Source organism: Astatotilapia calliptera, chromosome 6, assembly GCF_964374335.1.
Source record: "Astatotilapia calliptera chromosome 6, fAstCal68.1, whole genome shotgun sequence".
Taxonomy (NCBI): domain Eukaryota; kingdom Metazoa; phylum Chordata; class Actinopteri; order Cichliformes; family Cichlidae; genus Astatotilapia; species Astatotilapia calliptera.
In genome coordinates this window covers 14,795,410-14,817,728 of record NC_137427.1, presented here as the reverse complement: position 1 = coordinate 14,817,728, position 22,319 = coordinate 14,795,410, and the positions used below count along the sequence as shown (strand labels likewise).

Below are 22,319 nucleotides of genomic sequence, written 5' to 3'. Positions count from 1 at the left end.
CATTAATTTGTTGGGAAATGCCCTCTAAAAGCGATCAAATGCAGTAAATTATTTTATGATTTCATCTCATGAGGGTAAAAGTTTGTTTGGAGAGGATAAATTCTTCAGGGAGCTTAAAACCCCACCAGGTGACAAACAAGCTCCTACACATCCTGTAGCCTAATCCTCTTACAGAACTGGAAAAATAACCCATGGAAAAATCGTGAACTCTGCTTAAAGCGGCTATGGATAGACAAAAGTCTCCTTCAGAGAAATCACATGAAGAGTGGTAAGTCGAGCCCTTAAGTTGGCCCAGTTAAGAAACACGCAATCTCCTCAGTGTGACAATTAATCATCACTGACGTTCTGATGATTAACCAGCCAGAAAATAATTTTCCAAATATCTATACCTACGTTATTGTGTTTATTCCAACCCAGTCGCGTCACTTTATGAAACTTAAACCTGACTTTACAGCAGGCGAACACGAGTTTGGTGTAGGAACTAAGCAAATCCAAATCGGTTGGTCTGATGGAGGCAAGACGATTATCCCTCCTGTAAATATGTTTATGGTTCAGTTTACTCACGGGGAGTAAAGGGTTTATCCATACAGCTCACTTCAGGATTACAAACGGTATAAATACTGGAAGCGCTCCACTCTGTTCAGTCTGCGCCAGTTCTCGCTGTACAGTTACGCGCGGATCACGGACAGCCAGACAAGTTTCATCTCGTTGTTTAAAAAGAGACTGACACGAAATCAGACAGGAAATTGTCAGCGCAGCACTCTTAGTTTTCCTGCGAAACTTTCTGGGAATAATCAGGACTATGTCTGTGGTGAGCGCAGTGCCTTTCCTGAAGCCTCTCCCCATGCGCTCTCCGGTGCCTCAGGGCCGCCGCCACACGCTGCCGGCCAGCGAGTTCCGCTCCCTCAGCCCGGAAGATGCCATCAGTGTATTCGAGATTGAAAGAGAAGGTAAGCAGACTCTTTGAACTTACGTTACAGAGCAACGGTGCTTTTAAATACCTGCCTGAATTTCTTCAGAGGACGCGCGTATTTATGCAGATTTACGCACGCCAAGCGTCTTTTAAGAAAACTGCGGGGAGAGATTCTCAGCTAAAAACACAGATTTTATTTATGTTCTCCGACTGAATAGAAAGCTCTCTACAAACCTGAGCCATCACTGATTTTATTCACGGGCAGATTCTCTTCAGTTAACTGTCCTGTACACTTTCCTTGTGCTTAGCAGTCAGTACATTTGGGAACATTACGCTCAGCTTCTTTAACATCCTGCACAACTAATAAAACTGTCTGATTGTGGCAACCGTGACCCTTATCTTCTTCCTCCTCCTCCTCCTCCTCCTCCTCCTCCTCCTCCTCACACAGCTTTCATCTCTGTCTCCGGTGAGTGTCCTCTCCACCTGGACGAGGTGCGTCACTTCCTTACTCTGTGTCCTGAGCTGTCTCTTGGCTGGTTCGAGGAGGGACGGCTGGTGGCTTTTATCATCGGCTCACTGTGGGACCAGGAGAGGCTTACCACGGTAAGACGGAGCGGAAGACACCTGGACAGTGATTTATCTCCGGTTGAGAGTCGAGCAAAGATTCAACACAGATTAAGAGAGGCGCTTCAAGTGCACAAAATTCAGTGGATGGTGATAAATCTTGCCGACATACGAGTTTAGTGCCAACCGAAGAGAGAACAACAATAATCATGGAAGCTGCCTGACAATTTCTTTTAAGCCTGCAGCTGTACGAGTTTTAAGTTTCCACCTAGCAGAAACAATAAAAAAAAAAATCAGATCTTAAATTTCTTCATGATGACGCAGTTATGCGAATCCAACCAAGAATGAAAGACTGTTTGCTATAAACATTTAATATTCGAGGACTGCAGGCTGGAGTCAACATGTAGCTGATATATTTTCAAAATATGCAGCTTTTAATCCCAAATACAATCATCATTATCATTCAAGAGTTTATTCACCATCTTTTAATTCTCATACTTTTCATTCAACTAAAAGTTATGATGATGAATCCTGCTGACGTCATTTTAACTCCAATATGAAATTATTTTTAATGAAACCAGAGTCATTTAAACTTGAGCCCTTCATTTAGCTTTAATTATTAAAGATGGTTTTTGGGGGTCTTTTAAGCTTTAAATATTTCTGTGGGTACCCAGCAGGATGTTTTACTTCTACTGACAGCTCTCCTCTTCCTCTCCAGGACGCCCTTACGCTACACAAGCCTCACGGGACCACCGTTCACATCCACGTTTTGGCCGTCCACCGGACCTTCCGCCAGCAGGGAAAAGGCTCCATCCTGATGTGGCGTTACCTGCAGTACCTCCGCTGCCTGCCCTACGTCCGCCGTGCCGTGCTCATGTGTGAGGACTTCTTGGTCCCCTTCTACCAGAAGTCAGGCTTTAAAATGCTAGGCCCCAGCAACATCACGGTGGGGCCCCTTAACTTCACAGAAATGTTCTACCCCGTGAGGGGCCACGCCTTCATGCGGCGCAACAGTGGCTGCTGAAGACACAGACTTGATGTGGATTCTCTATAGCTGTGAAAGGAGGTGAAGACCCCTGAGAAACGGGGTACAGGGGGCACGTGATGAGCGGTGCAGTGAGTGTTTGTGATCATCGCTGTCTGTGAGTGAAGCCTGTTTGTTTGGCAGGAAGTGACGTGTGAATTCTGACCCGGAGTCTGCAGAGAGCCAAAAACAGAGAGATGTCGACAGCAGTGGTTTGCAAAAGTGTCCTGAAAGCAAGATTTGATTTGCATTGTAGTGAGTTCGTTACACAAAAACCAAAATCCCAAATCTTTATTTTGATAAACGCTGGACATTTGTGTCCAACAGAACTGCTGCCTTCTTTATTTCTTTTATTTTTTTAAACAGTGAGGACACGTTTAAATAAAACTAATTCCTTTAGTAATTCTCCAATAATATGTAACAGCAGTTAAAATGACAAAGGAGGGATATCAGCAAGGCTAAATATTAACATTGAACTTCTATTAAGACTTCAGTGATCCCGTGACTGACCGTTTATAAATCGGACGTGTGGCACTTTAAAAGTCTGTCTTCTTTATGGTCTTGTCAACTTTTTCTTGTAGACAGCCTCCATTTTTGCCTCAGAGTCTTAAATCAAGACAAACTCATTTTTACACTGTTTTGTTCTAATAAAAATTTTATTTTCTAACCTCTCTGTCTTCATATGTTATTTACATTTTTAATTACTGCTGAACATGAAAGGGGGATGTTCATTTTGACATTTTTCTATTTTTCTGGGCTTGCTGAGGACCGAAGTGTCTGGAAAAACTGACATTTAAAGTTTGTTCTTGACCGAAGAAAACAGCAACCGAGGAAACATATCTGAAGCTTTCAGCCTTCAATAAATGTCAAACTCATTTTACAACAAAGGCCATATACAACCAAGTGACGACTGAAACTCCGCTTTGTCAGTGTAAAGATACTTAACTACACATTTAATCTCTGTGATATCTTAAACAACCGGAACTTTCTCTTATTTAATTGTTAATCTATTACTTAGTTGTAGTTTAAATGGCTGTGGGGGAGGTCTATCAGTAGAAAAAGATGTAAAATGTATAAAAATTACAGTTAAAAAAGGTCCAAAAATGTACACTCTCCTTCATATTTTCCAAAGCTGTCCTGCAGGCCGGATTGGAGTCTTTGCCAGGCCAATACTGTCCCCCTGCACTAATATATAAAAATAAAAAAATCAAGTGATCTCTATAAGTCTTCCTTTTCTCCACATCTACAGCAGTTCATCATATGATGGGTGTATTGCTGGGGAGTAAGTGCAGTCAGGTTTGGGAAAACATGAAATCAAACTACTCACAAACGTATTGTTGACAGTGTAATGTATTTTCACATGGTTGCTTCAATACACATAATTTCACATATAACAGTACCGTGAACATCTCCTCTAATTAATTTTAGCATTCCCCTTTTGTTCCAGTAAATAGGGGGGGGGGGTGACATTATTTGGTCCCGATGCACATGCAGCTGGCCGTACAGCTGCTGCATACAGACATGATGGTGGAAATGGCTTGTTGTGTTTCATGTTAAACATTCAGATGCGCACACGTCAAAAGGCACAGTAAAGGTTTCCTTAACAAAAAGAAGAAGAAGAAGAAAGAAGAGAGGTGGATGTCTTTGTTCACACTTTACCCGCCAAATGCACGAGGGCACGTCTGTATGAGTCCTGTGGCTCCAGCAATGCAAAAAACAGTGACACAAAAACTCAAAACATCTGAAGCATCCAACAAGAGACCTACTCTGGATGTTTTTGTGTTGTCTTAAACGCAGGATTATCCGTCAGTCAGTCCTATAGACTAACTCACGTAATCTGATAATCACTCAGTAACTAAACTCACATAATCCTCCACACAACGGTCAATATTGTGGTTCTAACAGTCCGGGTCAACTCAAACAACAACCCCGAACAACAACAACACCCGTGATGGGGAATCAGTTTCACTTCAGGCTGTCGGGCCTCTGAAACATGTCGTTTCCAAATCTGCTTGTATGTGTGCAGAGAAGTTTGTCCAGGTTTGAAATCATTTCAGAACATTACCGAGTGAAAATGGAGAGGGCGACGCATTTTACGGTGCATTTCACCAACATTTCAGTACCTGGGCGAAACATGGAGGTGATCCCGTGAGTCTGACTGTTTCACAGAGTTGGAAATGTAGTACAAATCTTAATTTGATCTGAGAAAAGCAGCCCGTGAGATCACTGCTAAACAAATACCGTTTTCTTGTGTCCATTTTTTTTCACAGATTAAATTAAAAAAAAAACAAAAAAAACCCCCAAAAAAACATACAGTTTAGGCACCGCTGTGTTACCAGACACATACGATCAAATAGTGATTAAAAAGTAGAGCTCAAGTAAAAATTTGTTCGTGGCATTGGCATACGGAGAAGTGGCTGTAAAAAGATCATGCATACACGAGCTCATAAAAGCAGCATGACAACTTGCTTTGGTAGCTGAGGGTCAAAAAATGTCTCATTATTTACAAAGTTGATTACAAGCAGTATTCAAAGTATAACAAATGCCTCTGTTTAAGGCAACTAGGTGCTGTAGACTGAACCGTGCCTTAACTGCTGTTAGTACTTGGATCACATCATTAACTTTAGCATAACATTTCACTGCTCCGGAGACTATCGACATGCCAAGTGCATACGCGCAATGGGCAAATACAAAAACAAAAAAAAAAATACAGCAGCAGACGGCGTCTGTAGTGTTAATCCAGTGTTACCGAAAACAAGGAAGCATCTGAAATGGGCTACAAGATGCTTGATGACCCGCTGTGGTATCGTCGTCCACAGAGTTAAAGGGAAACGACTGTCAGACAGAGTCGTTCAAACCTCCTTCTTTGACTCGGCTTCTTTACTTCAACACGACTCTTCATATACACTGAAGGAGTCTCTCACTCCGTAGATCTTTTGGATCCATCAGCTCTTTGCAGTTTTAATGTCCTGAGTGCCTTTTCCTTTTTTATGTTCATCAGTTAGCAAATTAACATTGCAGGTCGTACCAGACACAGAGGACTAAAAAAGGACTGGATATGTTTTATGGAAGGAGGAAAGTCACCTGACTTTTGAGGAGGAAGTGATCCAGTTCTGGTTGCATGGAGTTTGAGTAGAAAACAATAAAAAAATAAAAATAAAAAAAGAGAGAGAGATTTAAAAGTTCCCACCCAAATGACTGATCACATCATTGCTAGTAGGCCGTCAGCACAGGCAGTTTGATAATTTAGATGTCATCTGTGGCCTCCAGACTAGTTCACCACATGTTCGATGTCGTGGTCTATGTCGTATTTTTCACAAAACTTGTTTGTGATCGGTAAGCAGGTCAGATGCTCCAGCCAGTGCAAGTTAATTCGGCGAATATAAAACCAAACGATGAGGGAAGCGAACAGTCCAACGTAGGCCAATAGCGAGACGGCGATGAGGATACGTTTCCGGTACTTGTCGAATGTCCCGAAGGTGACGTAGGGCAAGAAGGCAAACGAGAGCAGCAGGCCGCTGAGGAAACCGAAGATGTGGGCGATGTTGTCGATCCACGGCAGAAGGCCGCACAGGAAAAGGAAGAGCATGATGCACGACAGTTTAGAAAAGGCTTTCCAGGGCTTCTCCAGCATCTGCCAACCCTGAAACAGCTCAACAAAGAGGCAAGCGAGGAGCCCAAACTGAGACCCCGCTGGACCCACCTGTCAGGAGAGAGAGAGAGAGAGAAAAAAAGCCAAGTTACACAGGAACTAAAGAGGATTCCTGCAGCATGCACGCTGCTTCACACAGTGTGCACAGAAAACCTAAACGCCTGACGCACTGGACCAACGCATGATAAGCATCAGGTGCTTTTAGTGTGTCCTGTTAGGGGGCAAACAGGATGTCAGGGTGACTCTAACTGCTCCACTTAATTGGCACATTACACAGGCTCACACATGGTGGTAGTAGTGGTGGTGATGGGTGGGAGAGGGGGGACAACTCCTGGAACAACTTTCCAGGAGTTGTCAGAACTGTAAAATTTAATTTATTTTTAAAAAAATAAAAACACATTTTAATAAGATGATTTGTCGAACTGTGTTATTTGCAGAGGAAACCATTAAAGTGAACTGTGTTTGTTTAAATGCGAACCAGGTCTCTGAATTAATCAGTGATTTAACAACAGCAAATAAAGTGCAACAACCAGTTAGCTCGCTGACAGACAGACCAGGCAGACGCGCCGTTTAGGCCCAGAGGAGCAAAGATTTAACCTGATTACCGAATCCTGGCAGCAAGTACCAGGATAGTATTTTAAGTAACAATTATTTAAATCGACTCATTATGAGTGACACTAAGAGGCTTAATGCAGTGTAAACTGTAGTTACTGCAAGTAAGGTAAGGATAAAAACTCACCAGCATCTCTCATAAATTATTCTTTAAAGCAAAGCAGACAGAGGTTCAGAGAAGTTTCTAAGCGACTCTCAGTGCTTTCTAACCGTAATGCAGGTTTAGTTGTGCACAGATTATCTTATGTTAAAGATCCAGTTCTGGGGAAGATGTGCAGTATGAGCCCAGGGTCACGCAGTAAAGGTGAGCAGATTAAGGTGACGTCAAAGCTTGGCCTGGTGAGAGGCAGATGGCTAATCGGCAAAGACATTAAACACCCACAAACATTTTTAAAAAAAAGAAAAAAAAAGTGCACGGCAGTCCACCCACACACCCCACACACGCAGGCTGACACGCTCCTCACACGAGTCGTCGTCACTATTAAACCCCTCATTCAGAAGTAACCTGCTCACTGCTCTCAAACTGAATCAGAAGCTTTGTGTGTTCCCGTATGACTCTCTCATAATCACCTAAATGTTTTTGTACAAATAATCTAATGAATTATATTAAGAAGTGTTCTGACAGACAGACACTCCTCTCCAATTTCTCCTTGAAAGTAACGTATATAATCTCCAGGTATCCCTTTATATTTCTCCAGAAACCACTCTTCAAATTCTTTCACTCAAATACCAAGATAAAGAAGAAAACTCACCGACGTCTCACTGTCAACACGCTGACTTTTGCACTGTTTGGATTGTTTTTCCTGTTGTTTAAAGCTTTTAGGTTTCACATTCTCACAGTGTCAGGATTTAATTAATTCTAAAATGTCAAGTCTATTAAAGTCTCTGAGCGTGAACAGCTTTAATCTAACTGAAGGCAGGTAAATGTGTTGTAATAACTCCACAGTGAATTACTTCTATACTGTTAAGCAGCAGGACAGGAAGCACCTAAAACGGAGCCAAACAAAAGTTTAAAACTGAAACAAAAACTCAAGATAATATATAAACAGTGGACATAATATTAGTCAAGCTGACTCTATTTGTTACAGTAAAAGCAATAAAAACATCGTTTTAAAAAGTTATCCGTTTTAAAGACACCAAACCCCAAAACATGAAAGTCGGGTCGAGAACTGATTTTTTAAAGCATCCAACCTGAGCAGGTGCACCTCCTGAAGTATATCAAAGCCTTTTAATGTAACTTAAACTGCTTGAAGATGTTTTCTGGCTCCTAAGAAAAAAAATGTTGTGGTTGTAAATGTGAAAGGAGGAGGAAGGTATGGTCAGCATACTTTATGTTGTATGCAGCACTTTTACATTTAGCGTACCCTGCACTGGTGGTTAGCAAAGAGACGTTTGACTGACATTATCAAATAATAAATATTCATGCTTGCTCGTCTCTCTGCAGAGCTTAATGAACTGAAACTAAAGTTGTTCCTTCACAAATCCGTAGAGCTCCTTTACTTGTGAAAACTATTATTTCCAGCCACAGCTGCTGTTTGAGCCATTTTTGCTAAAGCCACAGGGGCTCCTTAATTCAACAGTAAAGGGATAATCCACTTAAATCGCCTCCTTAAGTGGCCTCACTGCATGTGCTTCCTCTGGTTATTCCTGGTGCGTGAAGACATGTGAGCTGGTCACTGATATTTAGAACTACAGTAATTGTCAGGTAAAAACAACTGGAGCTCGCTTATAAAATCAAGCCATCGTGTACGTAAATGTGTTACATGTTGGTCTCTTTATACATTAAAACTGTCCCCTCTATCAGTGAGGAACTGTTTCGTGTGTGTGTGTGTGTGTGTGTGTGTGTGTGTGTGTGTGTGTGTGTGTGTGTGTGTGTGTGTGTGTGTGTGTGTGTGTCTGGACCTGGACCTGTTCAGGAACGTGTGGACCAGGTCTGGTCTCTGCAACAATCGTCTTTGTTTAAAAGGAAAAACATGAAATCCCATTCACTAAGTACCACAGCAGTGGCCTTTGTTAACCCGCACAATGGCATTAGGCTAATCTCTTAAAGGGGAAACTGGACTATATAGATACATTCAGAAGAAAGCAGGCTTGCTGGTAAAAAGCCCCCCCCCCCCAACGTTTATTCATTTGTTGTTGGGGTTTGTTTTTGCAAAAATGACAATGAATCACTTAAAGTAGTGACCATAGTAGTGTTACTCTTTAAAAAAAAAAAAGAAAAAGAGTGAAACACTACTGCTTCAGGCGAGATCTGCTTTCCTCCTTGTAAATATTTACGTGTATGAAATTCAACCACATCGGCTGATTTAATCTAATATTTTCTGGTGAGTTTTTTTTTTGTTGTTGTTGTTTTTTTACAAACAATAATGCAGACAAGGCAGACAACAAAGGAACAGCATCAACTATTTAGAGCCTTTTAAAACGACATACAGACATCAGTTAACATAGCATGTAGCTGCAGCTGATTCAGCAACTATTTTCTATCTCACACTTGATCTTGTGTGAGGATTGCCTCAACTTTCCTTCAGCACATCCAGCAGTACGGTTATATGCAACAGAACTGTGAATAACAGGTCACCTTTCTTTCTTTATCCCTGCACAGTCATAACTGATTACCCTGCTGGTTGCTGTGCTGTTACCGGTCACTGAAATGTTGGGAGTGCTGTGACACGTCTTTCTTGGATGCTTTACGCTCGGTTTGGTGGGGCTGCTGCTTTCGCAGTAAAGTTGTCTCATGTGCTGTTAACCCAAGTTCGGTTTCTCCAGGCACTTCCACAGTTAATACCACAAGTGTTTCCTGCACCCCTCTAAACCTCTAGACTAAGATGGTCAATTCTGCTCCAATAATCCCCAACAGGAGAAACCCTCGTCCAGTGAGTGAACTCAACTAAGCTGAGCTAAGCCACAGAGTTTAGACAGCAGGCACAGAAACTGCAATTCAAATAAGAATGTAACACAAAACTAACGAGAGCTGGAGCTCACACAGGTGACATTTAGACCTGAACTCAGATTATAGTGTAGCGAGAAATACATGAAGTGAAACAGCATGACGGTTTCTCCCTTTAGATAATTTAGGGGGTAAATGAGGAAGAAAGCACATAAGTATATACAATGTCTGATTTTACATCGCAGAAATTTGACAGTGTGAAAGTACCTGTGTGTGTCAAGTGTGAGTGCTTAATCAACAGAAGTACATCCAATCCTGTCAAAAGTCACTGCAACTCAGATATGTTGGTGTTTAGAACAAAGTGTGTGAAAAGCTGTTTTTTCTTTCTTCAGCATCGTGTCCAAGGACACACTGGCATGTGGGCTGGATCGAACCAGACCTTCTATTTAGTGGGCGATTTGCTCCTGAGCCCCAAGTGCCCCACATATACAGACTTAACAGATTAAACAGAGTTTCCTTATAGCGGATGCGACTGGAATATTCACTTACCAAGGACACTTAACTGAAGGTTTAACATAAACTTTCAGACAAATGAATTTAAAAAGCTTACGTGCACAAAACTTCACATCCTGTGTGCCTTGAAACTTTCAGAGAAAAAAAAAAGTGTATTAATGTGTATTTACATATATGTGACGAACTCACCTCGGCTCTGTAGGGCAGGAAGAGGGCAGAGGCGAGGTTACCAGTGATCCCACTCAACATGTAAATGATGGAGATGCGAAGCCAACCTGCCAGCTTCTCCAGGTCCCTCAGTATGGTCATCTGGAACACTACGGACACCACGCAGTGTAAAAGCCTACACACACACACACACAAACAAAGGTTATCACTGGTAACTAAAACTCCTTTCCACCACTGCATTATCACAAATATGCATTTAGGATTTTTTTTTTCCCCCATTAAGCTCCTTTGGCTTGTTTGCTCGCCTGCTTTTAAAGGGTTACATCTGAGGGAAATCCCTTGTGCCTGCCTGGTATTAGTATTACAGTTCTCATGTGAGCGAACGTCTCACGAGCACTGGGTCCTCAATTAGAAATGTTTCATTAGTTTTGAATCCTCAAGGATGCTGACACAGTGAAACTGCATTAAGTAATCACTCATAGCAAATTAATGAAACAGTTCATTGACTGTGTAAAAGGCTTTGTCATGGCATATTACACAGTCTCACAATATATCATCAATGCTACATTCAGCTGAAATAGCTCATTCATAGATAGACGTGTCAGAAATTAAAAGATCTGTGCAACATAGCCATAAAACATGACCACAGGAAAAATAAATCTTTGTCTTAGGACGTTGCTGCAGGGGGAAGTGCGTACCCAGCATGTAGGAAGAGAGAGAGCCAGAGACTGTAGACTTGATCGGGAACGTCAGGATTAAGGAAGGGCAGCAAGCCGCACACATCATCCAGACAGTGGACCTGTGTAACAACACTGCAGTCAGAAACATACTAAAGAAAAAGACACACACACTCATCATCATGCACACACAATACCTGTGAGCAGAGGGTGGCTTCCTCGTGGAAGTAACCATGCATGAAAGTGCAATACTCTCTGGTTGCGATTTCACATCTACAAATAAATACATAAATAAATAAAATTTTATTTATTTATTTAAAACAGATGACCTCAGAGTAGCAAAGCGCTTTAGCAAACACATGTTTCGCACCTGCCCTTAGTTCCTATGCAGCAGGGCCGTCCTTTGATGTTACAGTCCATGTGTCTGTAGCCTGTGTGACTCCACTTCTTTGGATATGTACAGATCTGACAGCAGCACAGGTAAAACCAAAAAAAAAGGAAAAAAAAAGAAAAAGGAAAATTAATATAAAATGTGGTTCAGATGCAAGTGAACACAGAGTAGCAACAGAAAAATGAAGAATGAACGAGGCAGCGGTGGCCCCTCACCGGCCACGTGGTGATGTCATCCTTCCATAAATGAGGCTCTGCAGAGGCAGGCTCCTCACATATTCTGTTCACAACAAGAAAAGCATCAAAGTGGTGAAACGCTGCTGAGTCTTTAATGACACACTTTAATTAAGCTTCATATCCTCACCTGGGGTCCTGGTGACAGACAGAACCGGACGACCTACTGATGTTTTCCATTTGTTCATTGTCCCATTTAATAAAGGTGGCCAGCGTCTCCTGCATGAAGTTATTATACATTTATATTATTATAAATATTTAAGACACAGTTTTCTTTCTCATTTACCAAGCACAGCAAAGAAATGAAAAACGGATTATGTTTCTTTTTTACTGCACACCCAAAATCTGCATCTAAAGGGGAAAAGTTCAAGAGTACAGCAAAGACACTGTGAATGATTAGCACGAGCGTTTAAGTGATTATATGCTTAAAGATTATAAACTCATGTGCACAGGTATGTGTATATTATCACGTACAGAGCAGCCGGAGCTGAGGGTCTGCACACATCCGGAGTTGTCATTCTGAACGCAGCAGCCAGAATCTTTCTCGAGCTCTCTGGCCTTCTCGATCAGGCTGACGATTTGTGCATCCCGACGGATGCAGGGGGAGAATTTTGCCCCCAGGTGGATGAGGTCTTCCTAAAAATTGATGGAAATGATTTTAAAAGATCAAAAAAAATGTGGTAACACACATGCTAAACACAGATTAAGATGATAAAGAAATAAACTGGTGCCTGTCTATCTTTTAAATACACAATTTTCCCCAAAGGTATTTACTCCTGTATCCAAATGTTGATGTTGGCTCTGTTCATCTGGACGTAGCGTTTTTAGTGGGGGAGACGTTTCATCACTCATCCAAGTGACTTTTTCAGTCTCAGCTGACTGCAGGTTCCCTCAACCTTATAAACAGCAAATTTGCACAATGACTGAACGTAGCACCACTGAGGGAACAATGGGCTGTGAGGTCAGTTCCTTGATCATTAATATGCAAATTGTCATGACCATTGATCAACAACCACTGATCAAATCCTGTTGATCAAAGACCACTGATCATTGATCAAGGACCACTGATCAAAGGCCATGAGTACCATTCACAGAAAGTTGGGAAATGGCTGCAATCACAGCATTGTAAGAAGGTGAAGATGCCCCCCTCCTCGATTCAGAGATGGTCTTTCCCTTTTTACGTAAATGGCCTCCTTGACTCAAACCTCCATAATGACATCTCTCACTTTCTCAACAAAATCCAAGGTGTTCTGGATGTGGTGTTCAGAGCTGTCTACAAGCGGGTTGAGGAGATCAAAGCCAGAAACTTTGAGATGTTATAGGTGACCGAGTTGATCATACAGACAATTAGTCTTAAAGGTAAACCCTGTTTATTTATCTTGGGTAAACCATACAGACTTTGTGTAGATTCGCCTGGGTAAAACCTGTGGTATGAGGTCCCGTCAATACCATTGTCTCATTCTAACTGCATCAGACAATCTATCACCCTCTTCCTGTAACCACTTCCTGGGTCTCGTTTCAGGGGTTTGTAAGTATTTACAAATTACATATCACGATGTCATAAGTCACTGGACACTGTGAACATCCACGGTCACCACTTCATGCATAATGGACCTTCCATGTATATGGACATGTGCAGGTATATATGTCTGTATATGTATACATATGTATATTTAGTGTGTACGTGTCTATAAATAGGAATAGCAGTGGTACAATAGCTATATCAAGCTATATAGTTTATGTCTTCCATATTTCCAACTATATCCATAATCACATACTGTGTATGCTACCATTGTATATAGTGTATTATCTTACTTTTTTTCATTGATTGCACTTATTTGTATTTTTGCATTTCCTTCTGATATCTGTACCTGAGCTGAGGTGACGCAATAATTTCCCCGTTGTGGGATCAATAAAGTCTTATCTTATCTTATTTTTGTCACTGAGCAGTGACAAAATTTTTCTCATGATATTCTTCCTTGCACTTATCCTTGTCTGTTGGAAGGATGATAATGTTATTGTCATTACTAAGAAAGGTCCATAAAGTCATGGATGAGCAAGTGTAGAAGAGACTGACTGTCTTAATCTCAACCCAAGTTCATAAGGGTGTGAAGGCAGACGAGTGGATACTTTTGGCAACATAGTGTATGTGCTCATGCATTCAAACATAGAAGTTCCGTTATTTTTCTTAATAAATTACTAAAACCGGTCAGCTCAGCCTCCATTTAAACAATTTACTCTCACAACTGAAACGATCAATTTTAAATGCAGAAAATAAATTGACATTTTTAGGCTTGTAACTTAATAAATGCAGTAAATCATCACTGATAAAACATGAAGTGAGAAAATAAAGTAAATGCACTGGAGGAGGGCAGAAGTGTCCCACCTGAAAACACAGCAAACCTAAACTTCACACCAAATGTGAGCTCCCTTTAGCTGTGCTAGTATCATACATTCTGGCTGTGTTCATTTGACCATATCGACCATTTTTGGGAGCTGTTCCCTTAGGTTTTGCACATCTAGACAAACATCCAAAGCCGTTCTAAGCACATTAATAATACAGCTAAACTTACAGAGCTTGGACCAATCCAGAAGTTCTGTTGTTGGACATACTTAACACTCTCATAAATGCCTTTGTTCTTCAGCACCTACAGAGGGCAGCAGAGCATCACAGTTTACAAATGAGTCTGATCAAGGACTTGTGAGTATTAGCTTGCACAGTAATACGCATCTCTTTCTGTGAGTTTTAGGACACAAATACAGCTACTAAAAAGTTGGTAATATATTTACATTGAGTGTTCAAGAGCAAAAAAAGGAATTCTAATTTCAATACTGAGTTACACTACGAAATGTTAACCTTCAATTTTCACACTGATATGAAACCTGTCATGTCAAAAAGTATATTTTCTATTTTTAAATATTGCTCCAAATTAATCTGTGAGATATATACTTACCAGCTCAGTTGTCGAATGTTGTGCAAACCCAACAGGGGCAAACCCATACGTGCAGCAGGCCAGCAATGTGATAACGATGTGGACAAATGTAATCCAGTAGGTAAAGTAGGGTCTGAAATCATGCACACCACAAAACAGTGCTGTGAATCGAGTAACAGCTAAAACAAAGACTAACCAATAAATACTTTCAGCACTTTGTCAGCCTAATTAATTATCTCTCTCTGAATTGTGTTATGTTGATTTAAATCAAGCAAATAATTCACTTGTATATATGCACAGTGCTCATTCCCAACCTGTGGCTGTGGAAGTCGTCCAGCTGCTTCTGGACGTTGCTGCTAATGCTTCGTCGATACTGTCGGTTTAGCCATTTCCCCACAACTCCCAAACCATACTGACGTTTTTGCTTGTCAAACGCAAAGTGCTTCACTTGGGAGGCAATGCGACGTCCGCGACGTGGTTGAGCCATTTCGTGGAATAGTGTTGGCATTTTAGGAGCCTGTGATAAATCCTTACTGGGACTGAGAGGAAGACAGGTATGCAAGACAGAGAAAGAATTAGGGTTAAAAAGGAAAAAAACAAAACACAATGTGTGCAATTCAGAGACTTTGGTTGAGTATTTATATTTACTCACAGGCTGGAAGGTTGCTCGCAGGGAGCAAAAGAGGCAGACAAGGGAGGCGACTCAAAGACATCATCGGCCATGGAATATAACTCATCACGGACATCACCCTGTACAGAGGTAATGCAGGACACAGAGGACAAAAAGAGAGGGCAGTAATTAACGTGTAGTCACATGTTATGTGTTGCTGTATGGGACACACAAACAGCAAGGAAGACAGGAGGACAAAAAAAGAAAAATACAGTCACAGAAAAAAATGGAGGCTGAGAGAAGAAGCAGGTAAACAATGACAATCGAATGAAAACATAGAATTTTGTCAAACAGAGTAAAAGCAAGGAAAGAAACTGCTGCAAAGATCCGGGTGCCAAACGGGTGGCTGCGAGAGCTGCTGCTGACCTTACTGAAGAAGAGCGACTCGGATGCATCTGCAGAATCCACAGTGTCCTCGTCCATCCAGCTGGGCCTGACAAAGCTCTTCCTGGGGAAACTGCGACCAGCCTGTGGGCCTGCCAAGCTGCTGCGACCCTGAACAACAAACACGCCACATGACATGCGGTTCTTCAAGTGCATAAAAAAGGAGAGATTTTAATGATGCTAATAATGATAAAAACAATAAATGCTGGCATTTACTGTCATTTTATTCAAAGGGATGGCTAAAAAGCATGCAAACACAGAGGAAACATTAAAGGCCGGGATTCGAACCAGTGCTCTTGCCACTCTGCTTTTCATTTCCACCCACCCTCAACAGGTTGGACGCAGCTCTGATGCTCATGCGCGCGACGGACTCTCGCTTTCGTTTGGGGAAGCGACTGTACCCGGAGCGCTGGCTGGTGAAGGAGATGAGTGAAGCGACGCCTGGTGTGACCGGACCCCCTTGAGCTGTTTGAGGTGTTCTTGGAGAGCGGCTGTCCAACTCATCCTGGCAGCGGAAGGCTCGCCCTCGTGCCAGGGGGTCCACAATCTAGCAGAAAGAGAGATTAGGGTCAGCCTGATAAAAATACTTCACTGTGACAGTCACGTGAATTTGAACTGGTAAGCATCTTTACATATTCCTACTGTGCCGACGTTGAAGAAGAAGCACTCTGTGGGTGAGCATGACAGGATCATATTTATAACTTACAAACTTCACAGTGCTGACACTGGGAGAGAGAGAACTGCTTTATGTGTTTGTGTAAACGTACATATATGTAGCAAAGAGGGAATGATGGTAGGTGTGTGTAGATGAGGACAGAGAACAAAAAGATGAACAAAATATTGGATGAGTGGAGCAGAACTGTCTGGCACAGACTGAAAGAGAGACATGATTCGTCTGCAGCACAGATGGTCCACGTCTGTAACTATGCAGCACTTTAATACAGTGTCTTCTTGAGAAATCTCTCCACTTCATCAAGTGAAAAAATGCAGGTGGAGAACAAAGAAAAAAAGTTGAGCTTCTTGGCAGTTTAGAAATGGAAAGTCTTAGTAGCTACACATGGAGCCTGCTGTGTGTCATTCTGTTTAGTTTCCTTCAGAACAAAAAGTTTTTCTTTTCTTACAAAAGTATCAGAATATTAAACAGAAAGTGCATCATGTTTCCTGGATGATGTTCTCCACTCAAGTTAAAATTACTGATAAGGTAGACATTTAAATAAAACTGTAGCATCCTAACAGTAGGATAACACACTAAGTGACGCTGTCTTTGTATGACGGTATTATACCCTGGGCATCCTGTGGGCAGCTGGTGAATCCAGGCTCTGGTCGATGCTGGTGGCCGTCTCGGGCTCTCTGTACTGGGGCTTCAGCTTGCCATAGCGCTGGCTGCAGTGGCGCAGGCTCTTCCGGTGCCAGACCTGCTGATTAGTCTCACAGTCTTCGCCCACACCGAACCACTGGGCTGTACTCCTGGAGGGACAGAAAGATTGTTCAGCTAAAAGAAGATATTCACAAAAATGACCTGAAATGTTTAGCATATACCTATTCTTAAAAGCTACATAAACAAGAAATGAAACGAAACATCCGAGTCTTGTTTTTCACCTTATATGAAGAGAGTAGATACTACCACAAAAGAAAAAAAATAAACAGTTACATTTTGACACCAAATTACACAATGCAGCTTTGTTCAAGCTGATGTAGCTTGGATAACTTTCATATAAGGGAAGTCAAAAGTCACGTACTGTGCACTCTTAAAGACATTAGTGCACTTTATTACCAAACATTAAATGTCTTGACGCTTGCTGCACGCTCAATGACTGGACTATTAGGACATGTAGTTGATAAATGGGAGTAATTAAATGACTGCAATTAGGATTAGGATTATGAAGAGGAGATTTCTGGATGAATGAATTGTGTGTGCTTGATAGTTTTAGGTGAATGAACTGCAGGGAACAACACCCAGACTTCTTTGAAATACACTTTAGGGGAGAATGCTTACATACATTTGATTTTTTTCTGTCTCCCAAAGCTACTTATGCCTCCACTGTAGGTGGAGTCACACTTGACTCTGAGACAAAAACAACAGCAGAAGCAGCAGCAGAGCTTACTTTCGGATGCTTTGTGAGAGCGATGTTTGTCTGCTAAACTTCTCCCGTCTTTCTCTTGCTGAAAATTCTCCATCTCTATGTCCATCGACGCTCTCTGACACAGAACCGGTCGCTTGAGCACTTGGGGTTTTTTTCAGGGATTGTCGTGGTGGCTGACCAGAAGAAAGGAAGCGAAGAAAATGTTGTCATCAGAAATCTTTGCTGCTATAAAATATATAAGCTATAAAAACTAAATAATATTGCCTGTGCAGGGGGAAAGCCTGTCAAACGATCAGGTTGCAAGTACCTTCATAATTAGGCCATGCTCAATCTCCTTCCAGAGGAGTGAGGACAAATGCCCTCTTTTACACCAGTGGCTCTTAAATGTTATTCAGTTCAATGCTCCAAAAATGTTTGTGCCCCACGTGACAATTTTTAACATCAACAATTTAAAAAGGCATTAAACTCCCCGTTTCTAGCTCCAATAACCCCCCCCCCCCCCCCCAAAAAAAACCAAACAAACAAAAAAAAAAACACACACACACACCTTCTGAAACAAAGCCTTGTTGAGCAGGCTCCAATGGTAACATTGACTGACTCCAATGACAAAAACGTATAAGACTTCCTCTGTAATCATTTTTTCTTAAGATCTAGTTGTTATTACTCTACTTAACTAAAATGCTTTTCATATGTAGTTTTTGTTTTCAGTTTTAGTTCAGAATAATAACACTGCCTCACACATCCTGATTAAGTATTAACTATGGCACATGATGCAGCAAATCAGTACCAAATTTAGGATGATCTAAAATTGTCTTTGTAATGGAAAAGCTAGTAGCATAAATACCTGCAGTGCAAAGCCACAGCACAAATTTACATGTTTATTACACTGCTTGCCTTTTAGAACAGTTTAAATGTGACATGCTCAGTTGAACTCTGAGCACCAACTAATTTGTGTAGCTAAAATGCCTTTGTTTGTGTTGCTAGCATGAGGCCCGCCGTTACAAATATATGGGCTACACAAACTGCCAGATAGTTGTGCCAACAGCCTGCTTGCGAGAGCAAGTGGCAATTACAGAGGCATCGAGGAACACTGTGCTGCTTTAATGTGTTGTAAACTCTTAAAAGTAAAGTACTGCCCATCATCGTTTATTTTCTTCTACTGTGCATCCTGAGTCAAATGATTATTACAAACCATTTATGAAGTAGTCCATCAGCCCATTAATCCATCCATTAATTTTCATAATCGCACAGTGAGTGAAACCGAAAATTGATCTGAACCTCCATGTGAGCTACCCACAAAATATCCAGACATGTTTTTTGGACCATGTTTATGAAGCAGATTGAGAGGAATGTGCTCTTTACTAACACAAAATGAATAAAAAGCCTTTCTTTGAAGAAATTTGTTCAGTAACAATCACAACACTCGGGCTTTTTTTGGCTCTGTTTTAATTCTGTGTTCATTGAGCTGATCTTTGCTTATCTCCGTTTAAATGAAGAACTTTGTGCTATACGCAGGAGTGAGTGATTCACAATGAGTTATTTTACAGGTCACTTTTTAGATTTCGCTACATTACATGTGATGTGAGAGAGTATGGAGCTTGACAGGCCACTAGTAGTAGTAGCACAAGAAAACAAAAGCTAAATAATGGTAGAGTAGAGAAGACATTTGTAAATATTTTCACACATTTTTCTGGGGAGAAAAAACAAGTTATTTTAAAATTGTATAATTGAGAGAAAAAAAACCCCTTTTAAACCCTTTGACAACATAAAGAGTATATCAGTATTATGTTTGCCAGTCTGTGCTAATAAGAAAATCACCACACTTTGTGGGTAGTTTGCAGTATTGTAGACCATGTTAACCTAGTGCAGGACAGACTGTAGTGTCCGTGATCAACGTCAGCTCAGATGTAGTAGTCATCAATTTGGATTTCAGCCAGTAACGCTCTTCAGTATCACTTAGCAAATTACACTTTTACTTCGGTTTTTTAGTGGCTAGCCACCGGAAGGCATCCATGATAGTTCATTTAGCATGTACTAATATCTTGTAGAATTCATTGTGTTAAATCCACAGAGAGCAGCAAACTTCAGAGACAACAGAAGCACAGACCTGCTCATGAGTCAGTCTATATTTTCAGAGTTAGGGTCCATGTCAACCCTACGTGTTATGTGACAACACATTTAAATAACTGTTGCATGATACCAAGCAGTGAAGGACAGGGTCAGGTAAAAAAAAAAAAACACAACCAGCCTACCTGGGACATCACTGCTTCTGGTGGAGGGATGGCTATTACAAGGCTGGGTGGCTTCTTGCTCTTTAAACGACTATCTGTTCGGCCCTGGTACGGAGGAGGCTCCTCCCCTTCGTGTGATGCCATCCTGTCAGAGTGCTGGAGCTGAAAAAATCATGACAAAACAAAGTTTGTATTATTATTTGATAATCTGCATATATGCATGTCTACGGTGAGTCTCCATACATCAAACCTCCAGTAGGTGCAGAGATTTACTGGCAGGTTAAAACATAAATGGAAATACAGTGTAAGACAAACACGTTGAAGTCCGGACTCTGGGAGAGGCTAATCCATGACTGATACTGCTCCACTGTTTTTGTCTGTCCAGGTCTGCTTTTACTGCATTGGCAGTGTGTTTGGGATCATTGTCATGTTGAAAAATGAAGGTGTTCATAATTCCATCAATTTTGACAACATCCACAACACCACTGGCTGAAATGTAGCCACAAACCATGCCAGAGTATCCACCATGTTTTACAGATAGCTGCAGACATTAATGGTTAGCCTCTCTCCTTACCTCCTCAGCATATTCATTTTTTATGTTTGAATTATTCATAGGTCAGTGTTAAGTAGTGCAATTAAAAAAACAAACCCAGGTTGCTCCAAAAATAGTACAAGACTGGACTGACAATGAATGTAAAAGCAGCCAAAGTCCACAGAAAATCTCTGAAAACTTCAAGAAAGTCTGGGGAACACTTCAAAAATAAAAAATAAAATAAAAATAATTAGAAAGTCAGGCTCCTTGGAAGTAAAATATAAAATAATGAGGTGTGGCACAGTACTGTAGGCTTCAGTATTACTGTTCATAAATATAGTGATTAATGCTTACTTACAAAATGTTGTACTGAAATATATCGAAAGAATATTGAATGCTCTAGCAGAGTCTTTATTTAAACTGGATTTATGAGCATGCATAATATATATTTATTTATTTATTTTTTTTTTTTCCCTCCCAGGTAAGGTCAAGAAGAAAAAGAAAGAAGAAGGACACATAAAGAAAGAGAATAAAAATGTCATATTTAGAAAATGAAATGCTTTTGTTTGCATTTATATCAGGTCTCTGCTGTGGCAGTGGACCTAATGCCTTCCTTCCTACAGCCAACAATAACCGAAAAAAGGAAACCATTACAGTCTATCCAAACAATCAGCCTCTAACAGCAACTGGCTCCCTTCCAGTTCCATCTGCTACTAAAAGGGGAAAAAAAACACTGCCAACTTTCTTTGCTTTTGCTTTCCTTGCTTTTTGATTCAAGGCAATTTCTTAAGTGATTCTTTAAGGCTTTGCACAGAAATTGTGCTGTATTAAGAAGAGAAACCTTCTCTTACATCAAAGTGTTCAGGTCACTTATGCTTATGTAATTTTAAAGGATGAGGAAAACAGGGCAGAATGATACATCTCCCGAGTGTTTCAATTACATGTATTTAGCCAAAACATCAAATAAAGCAATATATTTGTTTAAGTTTATAGTTATAAATATTCATTTTATTAGTAAAATCTCTTTGTAAGAAGGTGATACATGTGATACTACACTCAACAAAAATATAAACGCAACACCTTTGTTACTGCTCCCATTCCCCATGGGATGGACGTAGAGACCTAAAATTCATTCCAGATACACAATATAACCATCCCTCCCAAACAGTGGTCACAAATCAGTCCAAATGTGTGGTAGTGGGCACATCTGCTATATTGAGATAATCCATCCCACCTCACAGGTGTGCCACATCAGGATGCTGATCTGACATCATGAGTAGTGCACAGGTGTACCTCAGACTGCCCACAACAAAAGGCCACCCTGGAATGTGCAGTTTTGTCTCACAGCAAAATGCCACAGATGCCACAAGCAATGACGGAGCGTGCAATTGGCATGCTGACAGCAGGAATGTCAACCAGATCTGTCGCCCATGCATTGAATGTTCATTTCTCAACCATAAGCCGTCTCCACAGGCGTTTCAGAGAATATGGCAGCACATCCAACCGGCCTCACAACCGCAGACCTCGTGTAACCACACCAGCCCAGGACCTCCACATCCAGCAGGTTCACCTCCAAGATCGTCTGAGACCAGCCACCCAGACAGCTGCTGGAACAATTGGTTTGCACAACCAAACAATTTCTGCACAACCTGTCAGAAACCGTCTCAGGGACGCTCAACTGCATGCCCGTCGTCCTCATCGGGGTCTTGGCCTGACTCCAGCTCGTCGCCGTAACAGACTTGTGTGGGCAAATGCTCACATCGATGGCGTCTGGCACGTTGGAGAGGTGTGCGCTTCACGGATGAATCATGGTTCACATTGTTCAGGGCAGATGGCAGCTGAGAATGTCCC

The 22,319-nt window shown here is 41.3% G+C and overlaps 2 protein-coding genes across 2 annotated transcripts in view; one reads left to right on the top strand and one right to left on the bottom strand.

Annotated features, from left to right (window-relative positions):
• The first annotated feature begins 242 nt into the window (after positions 1 to 242).
• Positions 243 to 3,168, top strand: aanat1 (arylalkylamine N-acetyltransferase 1). The gene is made up of 3 exons (XM_026170474.2): positions 243 to 950; positions 1,362 to 1,516; positions 2,196 to 3,168. The coding sequence occupies exons 1-3, from the start codon at positions 803 to 805 to the stop codon at positions 2,499 to 2,501; spliced, it is 609 nt and encodes a 202-aa protein (XP_026026259.1). The 5' UTR covers positions 243 to 802; the 3' UTR covers positions 2,502 to 3,168.
• A 665-nt stretch (positions 3,169 to 3,833) lies between these two features.
• The window catches only part of LOC113023967 (inactive rhomboid protein 2), a 36,774-nt gene continuing 18,288 nt past the window's right edge, over positions 3,834 to 22,319 (bottom strand). Inside the window, exons 2-18 of the mRNA XM_026170473.2 lie at positions 19,958 to 20,098; positions 17,727 to 17,878; positions 16,905 to 17,088; positions 15,947 to 16,168; positions 15,604 to 15,732; positions 15,220 to 15,317; positions 14,882 to 15,106; positions 14,589 to 14,700; positions 14,208 to 14,282; positions 12,109 to 12,270; positions 11,765 to 11,853; positions 11,617 to 11,680; positions 11,381 to 11,475; positions 11,208 to 11,283; positions 11,032 to 11,132; positions 10,355 to 10,508; positions 3,834 to 6,204 (exon numbers count right to left, since the gene is read on the bottom strand). Of these exons, the coding sequence (XP_026026258.2) occupies positions 5,773 to 6,204; positions 10,355 to 10,508; positions 11,032 to 11,132; positions 11,208 to 11,283; positions 11,381 to 11,475; positions 11,617 to 11,680; positions 11,765 to 11,853; positions 12,109 to 12,270; positions 14,208 to 14,282; positions 14,589 to 14,700; positions 14,882 to 15,106; positions 15,220 to 15,317; positions 15,604 to 15,732; positions 15,947 to 16,168; positions 16,905 to 17,088; positions 17,727 to 17,878; positions 19,958 to 20,080 (2,493 nt within the window). The 5' untranslated portion in view covers positions 20,081 to 20,098 and the 3' untranslated portion in view covers positions 3,834 to 5,772. The remainder of the gene's footprint in view (positions 6,205 to 10,354; positions 10,509 to 11,031; positions 11,133 to 11,207; positions 11,284 to 11,380; positions 11,476 to 11,616; positions 11,681 to 11,764; positions 11,854 to 12,108; positions 12,271 to 14,207; positions 14,283 to 14,588; positions 14,701 to 14,881; positions 15,107 to 15,219; positions 15,318 to 15,603; positions 15,733 to 15,946; positions 16,169 to 16,904; positions 17,089 to 17,726; positions 17,879 to 19,957; positions 20,099 to 22,319) is intronic.